The 22,294-nt window shown below is 40.0% G+C and overlaps 1 protein-coding gene and 1 pseudogene across 1 annotated transcript; both read left to right on the plus strand.

Moving 5' to 3' along the window:
• The first annotated feature begins 1,330 nt into the window (after window positions 1-1,330).
• On the plus strand, window positions 1,331-2,482 carry LOC121570563 (annotated as a pseudogene).
• A 12,461-nt stretch (window positions 2,483-14,943) lies between these two features.
• LOC121570564 (interferon a3-like) lies at window positions 14,944-16,410 on the plus strand. Its single transcript, XM_041882038.1, has 5 exons — window positions 14,944-15,093; window positions 15,252-15,323; window positions 15,815-15,967; window positions 16,108-16,206; window positions 16,324-16,410. The coding sequence occupies exons 1-5, from the start codon at window positions 14,944-14,946 to the stop codon at window positions 16,408-16,410; spliced, it is 561 nt and encodes a 186-aa protein (XP_041737972.1).
• The last annotated feature ends 5,884 nt before the right edge of the window (window positions 16,411-22,294 follow it).

Below are 22,294 nucleotides of genomic sequence, written 5' to 3' on the forward strand. Positions count from 1 at the left end.
GGGTTGTGGGTTCGTTTCCCACGGGGGGCCAGTATGAAAAAATGAATGTACTCACTAACTGTAAGTCGCTCTGGAAAAGAGCGTCTGCCAAATGACGTAAATGTAAATGAAACGACTTTTTCCTTGAAACGTTATCCTAAATGTGATGTTATTCCTCCTGACAATTGCATATCAACATCATCTTCAATGAAAAAGAATAAACTCCTTTAAAATACCCCGAATTCCTGAATTCCAGCCATCATCATTTCACTGTAAACATTGTTGATTCGTATAGTTATTAATTATATCAAGTACACATATACTGGATATTTTGCAACGTAAATATAACACCAAATTCTGAATGTTAGTCCAATGGAGCGTAGTAATCGCTAACCATGCTCTTATTCTTCAGTCTCTATAGTGGAAAGATAGTAGATGCAGAGGTCCCATCAACTCACATATCTGAATGAATAAATAAATTCCAATAAAAACACACACGAATATTGAATACTTTGACAGATGATTTACGTGATACACATATATTTTACGCACACATGCCTACAGGCCCAGATTCAAAATCACACGCAATATAGTCACCAATTTAATCAGTATTGCCAAGGTCTATTCTGCCTGTGCACTGCATAGGCTACCAGTGTCTTATTCTGAATACTGGGAGCATATAGGAGGGGGTCTACCAAAATATTTCAGACCACCCAAACCCGTTTCTAAAAGGAAATAAAGCAATTTTGAGTGTGTAAATGATAGTATCCATACACGGTTGATATGTATCTTTCAATGGAAGTTGAGGTCCACAAACCACAATGACCCTTTAAGGAAGTGGTTCCAACGTAGTTGAATACCATAGTTTGTGTGTGTAAAGGGAAAGGTGTTGCGTTTACAAAGACATGATAAAACGCTATTGTTTTCGAAGTGAAAAGCCAAACTCAAACAGTTTTGTTCTATATAGTGATATAGGACAACAAAATGGTAGCATATAAATGTATATTTATTTAGGCTATCGTCTGACTAAAATGGTTTTACATGTACATGTTTTTAATCTAAAACATGTTCCTGGTTGATAAGCTAGTATTTCATAATAAAATAACGAATAAGTCAAGAATTTAACAATTCTTCGAGAGATGCACCTGTCCTTTCCGTGCATTGTCTCCAGTCCGAAAACAATACTCTCAGGTATGAAAGTGCCTGTCTGCGGGGACTTCCACCTTTCACTTTTGGAACACCGTGCAGAGTCTTAGTATAAATGATGGAGTAGGCTATCTTTCGCTATTGTACCTAATTTTGCACCCCGGTTGATTTCGAACAGACAGAACTACAGTAGACCTACCCTAATATGGGTTCAATCAGCCTTTGGATGTGCTTGGTCCTGACGATTTGCACCTGGCATAAAACCATCGGATGCACTTGGATGAGGACACTGCCTCGGTCTCCGAGCATGTTCCAAGCTACAACACCATAACAATGCTTCAGAAAATGGTAGGATACGGTCATGTTTGTTTACTTGTTCCTGGTCATTGAGCAGTTGTCATCTTTCAACATTTCATCTGAAGCTATGTTTCATTTATATCCGGTACACCTTTGTGTATACGGTAATGATATTGCAATCGTTTGTATGTATTTTTTGGCATCTCAGGGTCATGTGGTCTCTCGGGAACCTCAGATCCCTTTCCCTGACAAGCAATACAGACGGGTCGATAATTTCAAGGTAAGAAATATGCACAGCCTACACTCTTTAAAAAAAGGTTTTGTTCAATCCAGAACCTTTTTTTCTAATAGTGTAGGCTATATAATTAGGTTATAACGAATATACAATTCGCTATAATTTTCTGATATTTGTCCTCAATTCATAAGGCATGTACTAATACAAATCACTCTTCTTCTAGGCTGACGACCAGATTGCCTTCATTTCGCAAACTCTGAACGCTATAGAGAAATTGTACAGCAGTGGTAAATATGAGTTCACCGCCTGGGACCAGAAAGGAGTTGACAAGTTTATGAATGACCTGCATCGCCAGACGTCGGAGCTGGACCAATGCGTTAGTCTATGTGATTTATGAATTTCGCCCCTTAACATTGATGCAAAAAGGCTAACATTATCCTATCATTTTAGATTGTCATATAATGTCATTCAAACGAATCATAATATAAAATTCATGACTTATATTTTGTTCCAATAGGTAAAGGCTATAAAACCTAGACTATCAAAGTCTGTCAAAGGAGTGAACAAAAAGATGAGACTTCACTTCAAATTCCTGAATAATTACTTGAAACGCGAGGTAGGTTGGTCAATTTGTCTTACCTAGAAAGTACATTAACCAATTCGGGATACATTCATATGTGATGAAACAACATGTGTCTATTCTAAAATATGAACGTGTGCGTTTCATTCATGCAGGAATACAGTGCAAGCGGCTGGGAAGTAATAAGGAAAGTGGTGCTGGCACACATGCGAAGACTTGCCACAACAAGAAGTACTAGCCAATGAGCGTTATGTGTGTGTGTGTGTGTGTGTGTGTGTGTGTGTGTGTGTGTGTGTGTGTGTGTGTGTGTGTGTGTGTGTAGAGATTATTTATTTATAAATCTATTTATTCAACTATTTATTTACACGGTTATTTATTAGTTTTTTAAACTTATTTATTTATTTATTTATTGTGTAGTAGGCTAATGTATTCACAACTCTGCGAAGTAAAACACATTTTATACAGAATAATTAATTATGTGATTGATTATTTTAGGTTATGGACAATGTAACAATGCTTTCATGTATTTATTTTTGTATTTATGAAGGCCATTGCATACTGTATTTATTATTGCAACCTGATACGAAATGTTTGTTATTGTAACGATTAAATACATTTTCATTAAATAAATGTGACCTCTACACCTGAAATCTCTTTTAATCTAACATATTTAAACATAGGCCTCATAAAAATGTCCTTAGAAAGTCCTGATAATGTCACACAGTGTTGTTGGGACATAACTTGAAGACTCACTGATGATATCACACAAACTGTGTAAAATGGCTGCGAAAACCCTAAAATTCGTCCACAGCGGAGCGAGATAAGAAGACCTTTCAATACCATGGCAAACACACAGACAGGATCTGACATGTTTAAGGATAATCCTGAATGAATGATGAATAATGACAAAGTTAAAGACCCACAAATAGTTTATAATAATGGCGCTGGAGGGGATGGCTGCCATTTTTCTGGCTCCTAACCAACTGTGCTATTTTTTTTTTTTTTTCACATTGTTTGTAACTTATTTTGTACATAATGTTGCAGCTACCATCTCTTATGACTGAAAATAACTTCTGGACAGCGATTACTCACCTCGAACTGGACAAAGATTTTTTCTATAATGAGTCCGGCATGAAGGATATACTGCTTTCCCCCAAATCTCTGTCATTAGCATGAAGAAAATATGGAGGTGAAGAAAAGACTGGAGATACAAGGGGCGGATTTTGGGGGGCCTTGTGAGAATTAGTCAGCGAGTGGGTAAACCGCCACTACCATCCATCCTATTGGCCAACGTGCAATCATTGGAAAATAAACTGGATGATCTATGATCAAGACTATCCTACCAAGGGGACATTAAAAACGATTGTGTTTCACCAAGTGGTGGCTGAACGACCACATGGATAATATAGAGCTGGCTGGGTTTTACGTGCATCAGCAGGACAGAGCAGCTATGTCTGGTAAGATGAGGGGCAGGGGTGTGTGTCTATTTGTCAATAACAGCTGGTAAATGATGTCTAATATTAAAGAAGTCTCAAGGTATTGCTCGCCTGAGGTAGAGTACCTCATGATAAGCTGTAGACCACACTATCTACCAAGAGAGTTCTCATCTATATTATTATTAGCCGTCTATTTACCACCACAAACCGATGCTGCCACTAAGACCGCACTCAACAAGCTGAATAAGGCTATAAGCAAACATGAAAATGCTCATTCAGAAGCAGCACTCTTAGTGGCCGGGGACTTTAATGCAAGCAAACTTAAATCCGTTTTACCTCATGTTTTACCTCATGTCACATGCGCAACCAGAGGAAAAAAACCTCTAGACCATCTTTACTCCACACACAGAGATGCATACAAAGCTCTCCCTCGCCCTTCATTTGGCAAATCTGACCATAATTATATCCTCCTGATTCCTGCTTACAAGCAAAAACTAAAGCAGGAAGTACCAGTGACTCACTCAATAAGGAAGTGGTCAGATGATATGGATGCTACGCTACAGTACTGTTTTGCTAGCACAGACGGGAATATGTTCTGGGATTCATCCAACGGCATTGAGGAGTATATCACCTCAGCTTCATCAATAATTGCATCGATGACGTCGTCCCCACAGTGACCGTACGTAAATATCCCAACCAGAAGCCATGGATTACAGGCAAAATCCACACCGAGCTAAAGGCTAAAGCTGCCACTTTCAAGGAGCGGGATGCTAATCTGGACTCTTATAAGAAATCTCGAAATGCCCTCAGACGAACCATCAAACAGGCAAAGCGTCAATACAGGACTAACATTGATTCCTACTACACCGGCTCTGACGCTAGTCGGATGTGGAAGGGCTTGCAAACTATTACGGACTACAAAGAGAAACCCAGCAGGCGAGCTGCCCAGTGACGCGAGCCTACCAGTGCCTTTTATGCTCGCTTCGAAGCAAGCAACACTGAAACATGCATGAGAGCACCAGCTGTACCAGACGACTGTGTGATCACGCTCTTCGTAGCCGATGTGAGCAAGACCTTAAAACAGGTCAACATTCACAAGGCCGCGGGGCCAAACGGATTACCAGGATGTGTACTCAGAGCATGCGCGGACCAACTGGCAAGTGTCTTCAATGACATTTTCAACCTCTCCCTGACCGAGTCTGTAACACCTAGCTGTTTCAAGCAGACCACCATAGTCCCAGTGCCCAAGAAAGTGAAGGGTAACCTAAATGACTACTGCCCTGTATTACTCACGTCGGTAGCCATGAAGTGCTTTGAAAGGCTGGTCAAGGCTCACTCCAACACTGCCCTTTCCCACCTGGACAAAAGGAACACATATGTGAGAATGCTGTTCACTGATTACAGCTCAGCGTTCAAAACCATAGTGCCCACAAAGCTCATCACTAAGCTAAGGACCCTGGAACTAAACACCTCCCTCTGCAACTGGATCCTGGACTTCCTGACGGGTCGCCCCCAGGTGGTAAGGATAGGCAACAAGATCAGCCACGCTGATCCTCAACATGGGGGCCCCTCAGGGGTTCGTGTTTAGACCCCTCCTGTACTCCCTGTTCACCCACGACTGCGTGGCCAAGCACGACTCAAACATCATCATTACGTTTGCTGACACAACAGTTGTAGGCCTGATCACAGACAACGATGAGACAGCCTATAGGGATGATGTCAGAGACCAGACAGTGCGGTGCCAGGACAACAACCTCTCCCTCAATGTGAGCAAGACAAAGGAGCTGATCGTAGACTACAGGAAAAGGAGAGCCGAACAGGCCCCCATTAACATCGACGGGGCTTTAGTGGAGCGGGTCGAGAGTTTCAAGTTCCTTGGTGTCCACATCACCAACAAACTATCATGGTCCAAACACACCAAGACAGTCGAGAAGAGGGCACGACTACACCTTTTCCCCCTCCGGAGACTGAAAAGAGTTAGCATGGGTCCCCAGATCCGCAAAAATTTCTAGAGCTGCTCCATCGAGAGAATCCTGACTGGTTGCATCACCGCCTGATATGGCAACTGCTCGGCATCAGACCATAAGGCGCTACAGAGCGTAGTGCGTACGGCCCAGTACATCACTGGGGCCAAGCTTCCTGCCATCCAGAACCTATATACTAGGCGGTGTCAGAGGAAGGCCCAAAAAATGGTGAAAGACTCCAGTCACCCAAGTCATAGACTGTTCTCTCTTCTACCGCAAACCAGAGCGCCATGTCTAGGTCCAAAAGGCTCCTTAACAGCATCTACCCCCAAGCCATAAGACTGAACAATTAATCAAATGGCCACTCGGACTACTTACAAAGTCCCCCCTTGTAAGGTAGAATCCACATGAATGTAAAAGTGTTTAGAAACATGTTCCAGTCTTATTTACAATAACAGTTACTCCAAAACGACACAATACATTATTTACCATTAATTTCTGTTGGGCAAAAAAGTATCTGAAACACAACCAAAACACACAGCAAATGCATCTAACAAGTTTGTAGTCATTGCGTGCTATCTTGAAAAATGTATGCACTCACTAACTGTTAGTCGCTCTGGATAAGAGTGTCTGCTAAATGACTAACAAATGTAAAAAAAATAAAAAATAATATGGGACCAAATACTTACAGTGCCTTGCAAAAGTATTCATCCCCCTTGGCGTTTTTTCTATTTTCTTGCATTACAACCTGTAATTTAAATGGATTTTATTTGGATTTCATGTAATGGACATACACAAAATAGTCAGAATTGGTGAAGTGTAATGAAAAAAATAACTAGTTAAAAAATTTTTAAAAATATATAACGGACAAGTGGTGCGTGCATATGTATTCACCTTTGCTATGAAGCCACTAAATAAGATCTGGTGCAACCAATTACCTTCAGAAATCACATAATTAGTTAAATAAAGTCCACCTGTGTGCAATTTAAGTGTCACATGATCAGTCACATGATCTCAGTATATATACACACCTGTTCTGAAAGACCCCAGAGTACGCAACACCACTATTATTTATTTGATTTTTATTTCACCTTTATTTAACCAGGTAAGCCAGTTGAGAACAAGTTCTCATTTACAACTGCGACCTGGCCAAGATAAAGCATAGCAGTGCGATAAAAACAACAACACAGAGTTACATATGGGGTAAAACAAAACATAAAGTCAAAAATACCACAGAAAATATATATACAGTGTGTGCAAATGTAGTAAGTTATGGAGGTAAGGAAATAAATAGGCCATAGTGCAAAATAATTACGATTAGTATTAACACTGGAATGATAGATATGAAAGAGATGATATGCAAATAGAGATACTGGGGTACAAATGAGCAAAATAAATAAAAATATGGGGATGAGGTAGTTGAGTGGGCTAATTTCAGAAGGGCTGTGTACAGGTGCAGTGATCCGTAAGGTGCTCTGACAACTGATGCTTAAAGTTAGTGAGGGAGATAAGAGTCTCCAGCTTCAGAGATTTTTGCAGTTTGTTCCAGTCATTGGCAGCAGAGAACTGGAAGGAATGGCGGCCAAAGGAGGTGTTGGCTTTGGGGATGACCAGTGAGATATACCCGCTGGAGCGCAGACTACGGGTGGGTGTTGCTATGGTGACCAATGAGCTAAGATAAGGCGGGGATTTGCCTAGCAGTGATTTATAGATGGCCTGGAGCCAGTGGGTTTGGCGACGAATATGTAGTGAGGACCAGCCAACAAGAGCGTACAGGTCACAGTGGTGGGTATTATATGGGGCTTTGGAGACAAAACGGATGGCACTGTGATAGACTACATCCAATTTGCTGAGTAGAGTGTTGGAGGCTATTTTGTAAATGACATCGCCGAAGTCAAGGATCGGTAGGATAGTCAGTTTTACGACTGAGTTTTAACCCTGTGGCACCCCCATAGAGACTGCCAGAGGTCCAGACAACAGGCCCTCCAATTTGACACATTGAACTCTATCTGAGAAGTAGTTGGTGAACCAGGCGAGGCAGTCATTTGAGAAACCAAGGCTATTTAGTCTGCCAATAAGAATGCGGTGGTTGACAGAGTCGAAAGCCTTGGCCAGGTCGATGAAGACGGCTGCACAGTACTGTCTATTATCGATCGCGGTTATAATATCGTTTAGGACCTTGAGCGTGGCTGTGGTGCACCCATGACCAGCTCGGAAACCGGATTGCATAGCAGAGAAGGTACGGTGGGATTCGAAATGGTCAGTGATCTGTTTGTTAACTTGGCTTTCAAAAACTTTCGAAAGGCAGGGCAGGATGGATATAGGTCTGTAACAGTTTGGATCTAGAGTGTCACCCCCGTTGAAGAGGGGTATGACCGCGGCAGCTTTCCAATCTCTGGGGATCTCAGATGTTACGAAAGAGAGGTTGAACAGGCTAGTAATAGGGGTTGTGGCTAAAGGGTCCAGATTGTCTAGGCCAGATGATTTGTAGGGGTCCAGATTTTGCAGCTCTTTCAGAACATCAGCTGTGTGAATTTGTGTGAAGGAGAAGCGGGGGGGGCATGGGCAAGTTGCAGCGGAGGGTGCAGAGCTGGTGGCCGGGGTAATGGTAGCCAGGTGGAAAGCATGGCCAGCCGTATCAAAATGCTTGTTGAAATTCTCGATTATTGTAGATTTATCGGTGGTGATAGTGTTTCCTAGCCTCAGAGCAGTGGGAAGCTGGGAGGAGGTGCTCTTATTCTCCATGGATTTACAGTGTCCCAAAACACTAAGCAAGGGCCACCACCAAGCAAGCGGCACCATGAAGACCAAGGAGCTCTCCAAACAGGTAAGGGACAAAGTTATGGAGAAGTACAGATCAGGGTTGGTTATAAAATATATATTTGAAACTTTGAACATCCCACGGAGCACCATTAAATCCATTATAAAAAAATTGAAAGAATATGGCACCACAACAAACCTGCCAAGAGAGGGCCGCTCACCAAAACTCACAGACCAGGCAAGGAGGGCATTAATCAGAGAGGCAACAAAGAGACCAAAGATAACCCTGAAGGAGCTGCAAAGCTCCACAGCGGAGATTGGAGTATCTGTCCACAGGACCACTTTAAGCCGTACACTCCACAGAGCTGGGCTTTACGCAAGAGTGGCCAGAAAAAAAGCCATTTGCTTAAAGAAGAAAATAAGCAAACACGTTTGGTGTTCGCCAAAAGGCATGTGGAAGACTCCCCAAACATATGGAAGAAGGTACTCTGGTCAGATGAGACTAAAATTGAGCTTTTTGGCCATCAAGGAAAACTCTATGTCTGGCGCAAACCCAACACCTCTCATCACCCCGAGAACAACATCCCCACGGTGAAGCATGGTGGTGTCAGCATCATGCTGTGGGGATGTTTTTCATCGGCAGGGACTGGGAAACTGGTCAGAATTCAAGGAATGATGGATGGCGCTAATAGTTATGCGAGCTCAAGTTTTCGTTTTTTTTGTCTTGTTTCTTGATTGTTTCACAATAAAAAATATTTTGCATCTTCAAAAAATCAATTTTAATTCGAGGTTGTAAGGCAACAAAATAGGAAAAATGCCAAGGGGGTGAATACTTTCGCAAGCCACTTAACTTTTTACTACTTTAATACACATAAGTGAATTTCTCCCAATACTTTGGGGGGGTGTGGCTATGTACAAAAAGTGCTGTAATTTCTAAACAGTTAAACCGATATGGATGAAAATACCCTCAAATTAAAGCTGACAGTCTGCACTTCAACCTCATGATCATGTATCATTTAAAATCCCAAGTGCTGGAGTACAGAGCCAAAGCAACAAAGCGTGTCACAGTCCCAATACTTTTGGAGCTCAATGTTTTTACCAAAATTGTTCAAGCTCAGTCAATTTGGTTGGGAATTATTGATAGATAGCAATATTCAAACCTTGTCTCTGATTTACAAATAGATTTCAATCATGACTGAGACTTGACCGCTCAGGAACACTAAACACCTCTTGGAAAACCATTCTGATGTCTTTTGCCTTAAAATGTGTGTAATTGTCCCATTGAAAAATGAAACAATATCGCAGTGTCAGGTCTTCAAAGGACTAAGGCATGTTTTCCTCTATTTTTTTACCTTGGTTTTGCTCCATATTTATTTTGATCCTGATTTATTTTGATCCTCCCTAGTCCCTGCTGGTGACAAGTCTACCCATAACATGATGCTGCCACCCCAAAACTTGAAAATACAGAGAGTTTCACTCTGTGATGTGTTGTGTTGGATTTGCCCCCCCAAAAAATTATTTTGCGATGTTGTCATTTGCGATGTTGTCTTGCAATATTACTTATCTGCCTTGTTGCAAACTGAATGGATGATTTAGAATGAAATATTTTTGCATAGGTTTCCTTCTTTTCACTTTGTCATTCAGGCCTGTAATGTGGAGTGAATGTGATGTTGTTGATCCATGCACAGTTTTCTCTCAGCTCAGCCAATAAACACTGTAGTTATTTTTACATAATCTTCAGCATCATAGTGATATTCCTGAGTTTCTATTCTCTCACACAGCTCATTTAGGAAGGATGGCCAGATCTTTGCAGTATCTGGTTGCTATTATACACTATCCAGAGATGAATTAACATACTTGACCATACTCAAAATATTTAGGGGTTTGGGATTATTTCTTAACCTCACCTGATCTCTGCCTGTCAAAAATATTATCGCAGACATGTATCGTGTCCCGTCGGCTGTTGGTGGTTATTGCTTGTCAAACAAAGAGTCCGCTTAGACTGTACCGTGATTAGAAGTTTTTATTCGTATCACAAGTTTACAGCATAAGTTACAGACCCGCGATGTCTGGAGAAGCACCGTCCCAAATTAATCTGAATGCTTCTGACTCCCCCTTTGTCTAGCTCCTACTTATAAACAATGGCAAAAATGGGTTGCTCCCTCTTTCGTCCAATCACCGGTCTCCCCTGGGGCGTCACCCTCCAAACGGCTACATTTGAACTAAGATAAACATCCTCTGGTTCCATTAAGAAAGTCATAATCTTTAATACACTACACATGCTTTTAAAGTTCATTGGTGGCTCTGAGGTTTAATCATTGTTTGAAATTCACTCTCCACTATCCTCTGACATTACAGAAACAGGGGAAGTTGCTTTTGCAAACAGATTCAATACATTTTGTGATTATTTATGAGAATATTTGCTCCTGGATGTCTTTGGAGGTACCACAGCTAGGGGTGTGAAGACCTAAGCTATCAAGAAGTCTTTGTTTCTTAATTTTAATTAATTTCAGAAAACTTCCATAATTTTTATTTCACTTTGAAAATGTGGAGTAGGTTGTGTAGATCAGTGGGTAAAAATCCCAATATAAATCCCTTTTTAGATAGAAATTTAAGGCAGCAAAATATGAAAACTTTGCATAGGTGTGTAGACTTTCACTAGGCACCGTAAGTGCACCATTTGACTCGGACCCTCCTTTACGCATTTCCCCCTGTGGACGAGATTCAGCCCACACTGGAGAGGGTGTGTCCGGAGTACTGATCGTAGATCCTTGTGGCTCCCCATTGGCCCAAACTACCTTGGTTGGCTGAGATCATTGGTGGACATTTACATTTTCGAGCATCCTGAACGTGTATATGGCAGCTATTTCAGCGTGTCATGTGGGAATTGATGGTGCCACTCCATGGGCTCATCCCCTGGCGGTGCTGTTTTTAAAAGGTGTGTGCCGTCTCAGGTTGGTCATCCAAATTGTTAAAAGGTTGAAAAACCTATTATAATAAATGTAACAGCTGTACAACGGATGAAGATCCTCCAAACTTTTTTAAAGTTTTTTATCCATCAGATATTGAGTGAATTATAGCACACAGACAAATAATTTAAAATGTTTATCTTGTACTTGGTTCTTGCAATCATATATACATTTTCTTAGTATATCAGGTATTTTTTAAACGCTTTATGATAAAATAAAGAAAATTGTTTGTGCTATACAGAAGGTGTATTTGCATACATTAATAAATTAATATAAAGATGTGGAACAGGGCTGCAACCACCAAACACATGCTCTGTGTAGGCCCAAAACACTGTAAAAGTCACCTTGTCCGAGAAAGATTTACATGGTTATCAAAACGTCATGCCAGGGTAAGCCTAAACAAAACACAGACCTTATTTTAAGTGTTTCTAAAATCCCCTATGGGAAAAATGAATGGTGGAAAAACGATTGGAACCATTTCACTGTTTGGCCGCTAGGGTTCATAGGTATTATGACACCTCCACTGTGGGGCTCTATCTCCCAGAAAAAATTAGCTAGCAACAGCAAGCTAGCTCAATGTCCATGAATGTTTCATGTGTGTTTCCACCTGTCCCAAAATTAATATATACTGAACTAAAATATAAACTCACCATGTAAAGTGTTGGTCCCAGAAATGTTCCATATGCATCAAAAAGCATATTTTTCTCAAATGTTCTGCACAAATTTGTTTACATACCTGTTGGTGAGCATTTCTCCTTTGCCAAGATAATCCATCCACCTGACAGGTGTGGAATATCAAGAAGCTGATTAAACAGCATGATCATTACACAGGTGCAACTTGTGCGGGGGTACAATAAAAGGCCACAGATGTCTCAAGTTTTGTGGGAGTGTGCAATTGGCATGCTGACTGCAGGAATGTCCACCAGAGCTGTTGCCAGATAATTTAATATTTATTTCTCTACCATAAGCCTATTTCTCTGTCCAACCGGCCTCACAACCGCAACCCACGTGTAACCACGCCAGCCCAGGACCTCCACATCCCGCTTCTTCACCTGCGGGATCATCTGAGGAGGTGGAGTGGGGTGCTTAGGAGTATTTCTGTCTGTAATAAAGCCCTTTTGGGGGGAAAAACTAGTTATAATTGGCTGAACCTGGCTCCCCAGTGGGTGGGCCTCTGCCCTCCCAGGCCCACCCATGGCTGTGCCCCTGCCCAGTCATGTGAAATCCATAGATTAGGGCCTAAATCATTTATTTAAATTAACTGATTTCCTTCTATGAACTGTACCTTAGTAAAATCTTTGAAATTGTTGCATGTTGCGATAATTTTTTTGTTCAGTACTGATGGTTCACAGTTGGTTTTGGTATTTTAACCTGCATGTCATGAACCCATCTGGTGGGGATAGACAAATTCAACATGCGCACGCCGACGCCTGCGCAGAGCCTGTTTGGACAGCATGTAAAAAGGTGAAGTGTAACTTTCTACCTGCTGGGATAGATGACGAAATGCAGTGGCATGTAAAAACTTTCGTTTTCGAAAGTGGAAGCGTTAATGGGATTTCCACTAGTTACCACAGCCACAGAGTCAAAATTGGCTATATCATAAAAAATCATGACAACAAAAATGCGATTTTTGGTCTTAATTTAAGGATAGGGTTAGGCACAATGTAAGCAGTGAGTTAAAGGTTAGGGTTAGGTTTTAAATCACATTTTAAGAAGATAAAATTTAGTAATGGGTTATGGCTTTGTGGTGTTTTGTGTGTGGTCGGGGAGGAGACCCAGCGCTATCGAAAAGGCAGCATGGATAATGGTCTAATGTCCAACGCTTTCATTATAGGTGATGCTTAATAGCCAATATAGCCATCATGCGTGGCTATGATAACTTCAGTGTTAGTCTTCGATTTAAATAGTTACACGGGGTGTGATTTTTATTACAGGTGGTGAGCTCTTCCAGCAAAACCTGACACTTGTGAAATGGAATACCATCACACTAGGGGAGCTGCAAATCCTTCTTGCTCGACAAAATATGACTTATTCGGAATGTGTACGTTCTTGGTGATGTTGTTGTATATGTTCATTGCATTACACAGTAGGTTATTACTTTATTAATCATAGTATCCGTGTAATTCATGTTATTAATATTATTCACAAGGACATTCATACTGAAGTTTTTTGCTATGTTTACAAAACAAATTCAAGTCAAAAACATGAGTCTGCATCTTAACCCTCGAATTGGAGACAAGGTTAAGAACTGCTTCAAACAGCTGGACGACTTTCTTTCACGCGAGGTAAAACATCTCCTAGGTTTACTTTTTGGGGTTTTAAATGTAAACTATTGAGAGGGGTGCCTATACCTGTGATGTAGGCCTATGTATGCTATGTTTTCTTTTAAGATAAAAATATATATATTCATTTATCGTTTTTTCTTTCAGAATTTCAGTTCGTGTGCATGCGAGGGCAGCATCCTAAATAGGCAGCATCCTGAGACATTTTCAGAAATAAAAAATGCCAAGAAAACACGTGTCAGGGTAGCATATTGTAGTACAATTTTACATAAAAGTTTATCAAAACATGTTTTATAAGTAATTTCGTGAAATATATTAATTATGGCACTTATGTGTATAATTGCCATGCACTCTTTGAAAAAAAGGTTCTAGATGGAACCAAAAAGGGTTATATTGCTTGTTTTATATATGGCACCCCTAAATGTTCTATATAGAACCATTTTCTATGAGTGTGTCTAATATTTGAATAAACAGACACGCACACAGCTTATATTTGTTGGAATTGTGCTAGCAAATTTGTACAATTGTGTGGTGCGATGCAACCGTTGAATGAAGACGAATTTCTCCATGAAATGTTATACTAAATGTAATCTTATTCTAAAACGAAATAAAGTCATGTTGAGTGTGTAATTGATAGAACCCATCCAAGATTGATCTCTATCTTTAAATAGGCAGTTGTGGTCCACAAACCACCATTTCCCTTTAAGCAATTGGTTACAACGTAGTTGGAGACAATAGTTTCTGTGTGAAAATGAAAAGGTGTTGCGTTTGCAAAGACAATATAAAATGCTATTGTTTTCGAAGTCAAAGGCCAAACTCAGTTTTGTTCTATATGGTGATATTTATTTAGGCCACAGTCTGAGTAAAATGAATTCACATGTCAATTTATCTCTCTTTTTTTTCTTCCCCTGGTTGATAGGCCAATATTTCATGATAAAATAGCAAATAAATCAAGAACATAACAATTCTTCGAGAGATACACCTGTCCTTTCGGTGCGTTTTCTCCAGACGGAAAACAATACTCTCAGGTATGAAAGTCTACGGGGACTTCCACCTTTCACTTTCGGAACACCGTGCAGAATCTTTGTATAAATGATCGACACAGGTTGTAGCATGGCAGAACTCGGGAATTCGAGAAATTGATCGATCAGGAAGAACACTTTATCTCTTTATCCTTTGGGGAAAACATTATTTTTTTTAAATACAAAGTAGGCTATCTTTCGGAAGTGCACCACCGTTGATTGCACCACCGTTGATTGCGGACAGACGGAGAACTACAGTAGACCTACGCTAAAATGGGTTCAATCAGCCTTTGGATGTGCTTGGTCCTGACGATTTGCACCTGGCATAAAACCATCGGATGCACTTGGATGAGGACACTGCCTCGGTCTCCGAGCATGTTCCAAGTGTTCAGCAACAACACCATAACGATGCTTCAGAAAATGGTATGCTATACGGTAATGTTTATTCACTTGTTCATGGTCATTGGGCTGTTGTCTTCTTTTCAACATTTCATGTGCTGCTATGTTTCATTTATTTCCCTGACTCCTTTATGTACAGTAATAATAATACAATATTTTGTTTTTATTTTTTGGCATCTCAGGGTCATGAAGTCTCTCGAGAAACTCAGATCACTTTCCCTGACAAGCAATACAGACAAGTCGATAATTTTAAGGTAAGAAATATGCATAGCCTACACTCTTAAAAAAAGGTTTTGTTCTGTCCATAGCCTTTTTTTCTAAGAGGTTACAGTGAATTCGGAAAGTCTTCAGACCCCTTCACTTTTTCCACATTTTGTTACTTTACAGCCTTATTCTAAAATATATTATAGTGTTTTTTGGCCACATCAATCTACACACAATACCCCATAACGATAAAGCAAAAAACTGTTTATTATTTTTAATACATTTGCAAAAATGTCTAAAAACATGTTTTGGCTTTGATATTATGGGGTATTGTGTGTAGATTAATGAAACAAATAAATATTTAATCCATTTTAGAATAAGGCTGTAACGTAACAAAATGTGGAAATAGTGAAGGGGTCTGAATACTTTCCGAATGCAGTGTATATAATTAGGTTATAATGAATATGCAATTTGCTAGAATTTTCTTAGATTTGCCCTCAATTCATAAGGCATGTACTAATACAAATCACTCTTCTTCTAGGCTGACGAACAGCTTGTCTTCATTTCGCAAACTCTGAACGCTATAAAGAAATTGTACAGCAGTGGTAAATATGAGTCCACCGCCTGGGACCAGAAAGGAGTTGACAGGTTTATGAATGACCTGCATCGCCAGACGTCGGAGCTGGACCAATGCGTATGTAATTTGTGATTTTCGCCTCTTAACATTAATGCAAAAAGAAAACATTATCCTATCCTATTCGATTATAATATGAGGTGGTTACATGTTAAACAAATCACAATATTAAATTAATTATTTGTATTTTCTTCCAACAGCTAAAGGCTATGAAAACTAGACTATCAAAATCTGTCAAAAGAGTGAACAAAAAGATGAGCCTTCACTTCAAGTTCCTTAACAATTACTTGAAACGCGAGGTAGGTTGATCCATTTGTTTTACAAAGAGAGTACATTCACCAAATCTGGATGTATTTCTGTGATGATACAACGTGTGTCTATTCTAAAAGCTTAACAATTGTATTTAATGTATGCAGAAACACAGCGCAAGCGGCTGGGAAGACATAAGGACAGTTGTGCTGGCACACCTACGAAGACTAGACACAACATTAAGTAGCCAATGAGCGTTATGTATGTGTGTGTTGTAGAGATTATTTATTTATATATCTATTTATTCAACTATTTATTTACATGTTTATTTATTTGTTTTTGAACGTATTAATTTATTGTGTAGTAATGTATTCACAACTCTGTGGAGAAAACATTTTTTATACTGAATAATTATGTGACTGATTTAGGCTATACACAACCTAACAATGTTTTAGTGCATTTATTTTTGTATTTATAAAGGCCATTGCATACTGTATTTATTATTGCAACCAGATACGAAATGTTTGTTATTGTAATGATGAAATATATTTTAATTAAATCAAATGTGGCCTCTACATCTGAAACCTCTTTTAATCAATACAAATGTAATTCGTCGCATACACATATTTAGCAGATGTTATTGCGGGTGTAGCGAAATGCCTGTGTTACTAGCTCTACCAGTGCAGTAGTATCTAACAATACACAACAATACACACAAATGTAAAAGTAAAAGAATGGATATAAGAAATATATACATATTAGGATGAGCAATTTCCACAACTTTTATATAGGATGGAGGTCAGGGTTTTGTGATGGCCACTCCAATACCTTGACTTTGTTGTCCTTAAGCCATGTTGCCACAACTTTGGAAGTATGCTTGGGGTCATTGTCCATTTGGAAGACCCATTTGCGACCAAGCCTTAACTTCCTCACTGATGTCTTGAGATGTTGCTTCAATATATCCACATAATTTTCCTTCCTCATGATGCATCTTTTTTGTGAAGTGCACCAGTCCCTCCTGCAGCAAAGCACCCCCACAGCATGATGCTGCCACCCCCATTCTTCACGGTTGGGATGGTGTCCTTCAGCTTGCAATTAACCCCCTTTTTCCTCCAAACATAACGATTGTCATTATGGCCAAACAGTTCTATTTTTGTTTCATCAGACCAGAGGACATTTCTCCAAAAAGTACAATCTTTGTCCCCATGTGCAGTTGTAAACCGTAGTCTGGCTTTTTTATGGCGGTTTTGGAGCAGTGGCTTCTTCCTTGCTGAGCGGCCTTTCAGGTTATGTCGATATAGGACTAGTTTTACTGTGGATATAGATACTTTTGTACCTGTTTCCTCCAGCATCTCCACAAGGTCCTCTGCTGTTGTTCTGGGATTGATTTGCACTTTTCGCACCAAAGTACGTTCATCTCTAGGAGACAGAACGTGTCTCCTTCCTGAGCGGTATGATGGCTGTGTGGTCCCATGGTGTTTATACTTGCGTACTATTGTTCGTACAGATGAACGTGGTACCTTCAGGCGTTAGGACATTGCTCCCAAGGATGAACCAGACATTTTTTTTCTGAGGTGTTGGCTGATTTCTTTTGATTTTTCCATGATGTCAAGCAAAGAGGCACTGAGTTTGAAGGTAGGCCTTGAAATACATCCACAGGTACACCTCCAATTGGCTCAAATGATGTCAATTAGCCTATCAGAAGCTTCTAAAGCTATGACATCATTTTCTGGAATTTTCCAAGCTGTTTAAAGGCACAGTCAACTTAGTGTATGTAAACTTCTGACCCACTGGAATTGTGATACAGTGAATTATAATTGAAATAATCTGTGTGTAAACAATTGTTGGAAAAATTACTTCTGTCATGCACAAAGTAGATGTCCTAACCAACTTGCCAAAACTATAGTTTGTTAACAAGCAATTTGTGGAGTGGTTGAAAAACGAGTTTTAATGACTCCAACCTAAGTGTATGTAAACTTCCGACCAGACCAAATCTGAACCCATCGTAGACATCTAGGCTATGTTTCACAAATTTGAACAGCACAGTATGGTATGGCACAGTTCAATACAATAGAGCACAGTAGAGTAAAGTAAAGTAAAGTAGAGTAGAGAACAGTATATTACGGTAGTGTAGAGGACAGTAGAGTTTTATTCAGTAGAGTACAGAACAGTAGATATTAATTTAGTAGAGTAGAGTACAGTAGAGTTTAATTCATTACAGTACAGTTTAATTCAGTAGAGTACAGTACAGTTTAGTACATTAGAGTACAGTAGGCTACACTATGCTGTGCTGTACTCTACTGTACTGAATTATACTTTACTTTTCTTTACTTTACTGCACTGTACGCTGTACTGTAATGAACTGTACTCTACTGTGCTCTACTGTATTGTACTGTACTGTACAGTCTACTGTAATGAACTGTACTCTGCTGTTCTCTACCGTACTGTACTGTCCAAACTTGTCCATGGACGTTGAAATTTAGTCCGGACCGCACAAAAATCACACCAAATAAAGACAGCTGATCCAGACAGCACAGTGCTTAGTGGGTAGGCATGATGTATCCTGTATACATTGGGATGATGCAGTTTAGACATTGTTTGCTCATTGACGTCTTGCACATTCTAAATTCTACATCGTTTATATGTCGACCAGACATCAACATGTTGCAAACGCCATGCTCTACCTACTGAGCTACTTCCCTGCCGGCCATTCCCTACCCCTAATAGTTTGAACTAATAAGAACATTTCATTTTTTACATATTTTATTCTGTCTTCTGTAGCCTATCTACACTGAGTAGCCAGTTTAGTAGGTACACCAACCCCATTCACAAAAATGGTTCGCTCCTACAGACAGAGTCACATGGCCGTGGCTTTCTATATAAAGCAGGTAGACAGGCATCGAGGCATTCATTCACTGTTCGACGGAACATTAGAATGGGCAAAACTAGTGACCTAAGCGACTTTGAGTGTTTATACTGGCCCCACGGGGGGCCAGTATAAAAAAAATATGTATTCATGTAAGTCGCTCTGGATAAGAGCGTCTGCTAAATGACTAAAATGTAAATGTAAATGTATGATCATCGGTGCCAGGCGCGCCGGTTCCAGTACTCAGAAATGGCCGGCTTCCTGGGGTTTTCATGGACAACAGTGTCTAGGGCAGGAGTATTCAAATCTTACCCTACGAGGTCCGGAGCCTGCTGGTTTTCTCTTCTACCTGATAATTAGTTGCACCCACCTGGTGTCACAGATATAAAGATTGCCTTGTCCGACGAATGCCGGTTCCTTTTGCATCATGCAGATGGCAGAGTCAGGATTGGTGTACTTAATAAACTGGCCACTGAGTGTCTTTTGCATGTTGATTACTGTGAGGGGGGATCTCTAAATATAATGTCAAAAAATATAAGACAATATTATTATTGTTTTTATTATTATTATTATTATTATTATTATTATTATATATATTTATTTTTTTACCACTTTCCATAATGCTTGTGTTGTGTCACTACTTCTTATTTAACCAAGGTCCAAGGTGGAGTTTTGATTTAGAGCTTTACACTTTAGTGGGATTCACACTCAAATGTGAAGTAGTGCTACACTACACTCTGCTGGACAGTTACAGTGCATGAAATACTGGGAAATTAAATTAAATGTATTCCATAGCCTAACTAAAACCTACAGCTTTAGTGAACTAATCATCTGGCAACCACATCACGGTACCAGAAGAAGGGGAAGGTCAGAGAACACAGACGTTGACCAGCTAAGGAGCAACACCGAACTGGAAGAGGAGGAGATTGTGTCTGCAGTGGAGGACAGGCAGCTCTGGAGGACCCATTTATCATCTCGTCGACCCAAGACATCCAAATCCAAATCCATATGGTGAGGACTGTATGTTGAAGAAGAAAGGATGAGCTTTATTAATCACAGTCATGAATAATAAGTTGTTTGAATGATTCATATTACACAGATGTAGGACATTGCAACAAATGAGTCAGACACCCATCTTTTAACTGCACTGTGACAACGATTATAACGCGTATAACTAACAAACAAATGGTTTAGTAGTGGAGAGATGCAGAAATAGGGAATATTACATACAGTAGATTCCATCTATAGATTTGGGACAGCGGTGGGCTGAATTCCATTTTGGGAAAAAGGGCAGAAACTACACAAAGGGCAAGGTGGAGCTGACTTTCCTATCCAGAAACAACCCCTACCCATTACACACATATAGATCTGAAAGGTTTGGATAGGTACAAGCAATGTTCCCTCTAAGCCGAGCACAGCTCCCATCGGACTGCCATGCAGAAGAAATATCAGCCTGGGCAGAGAAGCACTAGGTTGAACATCACTCAAATTTCTAGAGTTTTTCCCATTTAGTTAACACTATCAACGTTTCGCTCTACTGTGGGAATTTTGCTTGAATCAACGCAATATTAGCCACTTTCAATGTAACATACCGAAACAAAACGAACTATGTAAGACTTAGTATGCAAAACTAACTGTGCGAGATACTTTCTTGCAGGCATTGGAGTAGGATTCTATTGCATTGACAGGCACGACTCAGGCCTATACTCTACACACACCGCTGCGCCATAACAAATCAGAGCTGCAGTAGGCCTATATGCAAATATCCATTGCCATACATGGATCGAGCAATTCACTTTGAACAGGACTGTGTTAATAGCATGAGTGGTCTCGAGCTTTGATATCAACGCGAGAGCTGCATGTAACCACCTGTGGACATTTGGTCATATTATTAGCTAGTTATTGAGTTATTAGCCCAGTTATAGCCAATGTCTAGTCAACAATGGAGGAGTGGTTGCTTCCTACAAGAGCACAAAATGTGTGCATTTCTAGCCATCTTTGAAAAGCCAGTCAGGTAAAGAGATTTTTTTATGTCTTAAAGGAGCAGTGTTGTATTTTGAGACTGTCTTGAATAAGCTAAGTAGCCAATAGACGGAGGGTAGCATAATTTGTCTATATCTCTCTAATAATGGTATGTGAATAATAATGCATTTTATTATTATATTTATTTTATTTTTGTAATGAGGTTTCTTGCATGGAACAACACAACATTTTCAGTCACCTCCTTGTCTGTAGGGTAGGCCTACATGCACTCTGGTAGGCCTACATGATGATCAAATAGCCACAGCAGCCTACTTGGCCACTGTTAAAACTGTAACTTAAAGTGGGTCCAGCCTCAGTGTTCACAGTAAACACGCGTCAGAAGTTGCACAGAATTTTCCCTATAGAAAATGTATGGGCAGAACTGAAGAAGCGTGTGCGAGCAAGGAGGCCCACAAACCTGACTCAGTTACACCAGCTCTGTCAGGTGGAATGGGCCAAAATTCACCCAACTTATTGTGGGAAGCTTGTGGAAGGCTACCCGAAACGTTTGACCCAAGTTAAACAATTTAAAGGCAATGCTACCAAATACTAATTGAGTGTATGTAAACATCTGACCCACTGGGAATGTGATGAAAAAAAATTAAAGCTGAAATAAATCATTCTCTCTACTATTATTCTGACATTTCACATTCTTAAAATAAAGTGGTGATCCTAACTGACCTAAGACAGATAATTTTTACTAGGATTAAATATCAGGAATTGTGAAAAACTGAGTTTAAATGTAATTGGCTAAGGTGTATGTAAACTTCCGACTTCAACTGTATATGAAGTGCCTTGGAAGTAAAAGAGGGTTTTGTCTGGACTGGACCATTGCCTTCATATACAGTATTATCCACAACAGGGAGTCCTCAAGAGCAGGTGAAGGAAGGGCTCAAGTTTTCAGAATGGCACCAATGCGGTTATCGATTCTTTATATTTTTTTACTTCACTCACAAGGTCTTCGAATGGAAACAAAGAAAAGCACAAGACAAATCATTTTAAATGGCAATATGGATGATGCACTTCATTGTTTAAAAACATCCTGCCAATGTCAGGGTAAACGGGTAAATCCTTAATTACAATGAGCCCATAGAACAGCGGATGGGGGAAGGGGTTTCAGAATAGCCTGCACATTCAAATTGTATTAGGTTACATGTGCTGCCCTGAAAGCAAACAGAACTGAAACCAGGTGTGTATCTGCCATATTTGACCAAAAGCAGACAGTATTGTACTTTTAACCAGGTGAATGA

Source organism: Coregonus clupeaformis, unplaced genomic scaffold (genome assembly GCF_020615455.1).
Source record: "Coregonus clupeaformis isolate EN_2021a unplaced genomic scaffold, ASM2061545v1 scaf0027, whole genome shotgun sequence".
Lineage (NCBI taxonomy): Eukaryota > Metazoa > Chordata > Actinopteri > Salmoniformes > Salmonidae > Coregonus > Coregonus clupeaformis.

What these genes read in the sequence shown, in the direction of transcription:
- LOC121570564 (XM_041882038.1), top strand. Translation starts at nt 14,944, where the DNA reads ATGGGTTCAATCAGCCTTTGGATGTGCTTGGTCCTGACGATTTGCACC. An exon ending in TAACGATGCTTCAGAAAATG is followed by an intron (nt 15,094 to 15,251) that starts GTATGCTATACG and finishes TTGGCATCTCAG; the next exon opens with GGTCATGAAGTCTCTCGAGA. An exon ending in ACAATTACTTGAAACGCGAG is followed by an intron (nt 16,207 to 16,323) that starts GTAGGTTGATCC and finishes TAATGTATGCAG; the next exon opens with AAACACAGCGCAAGCGGCTG.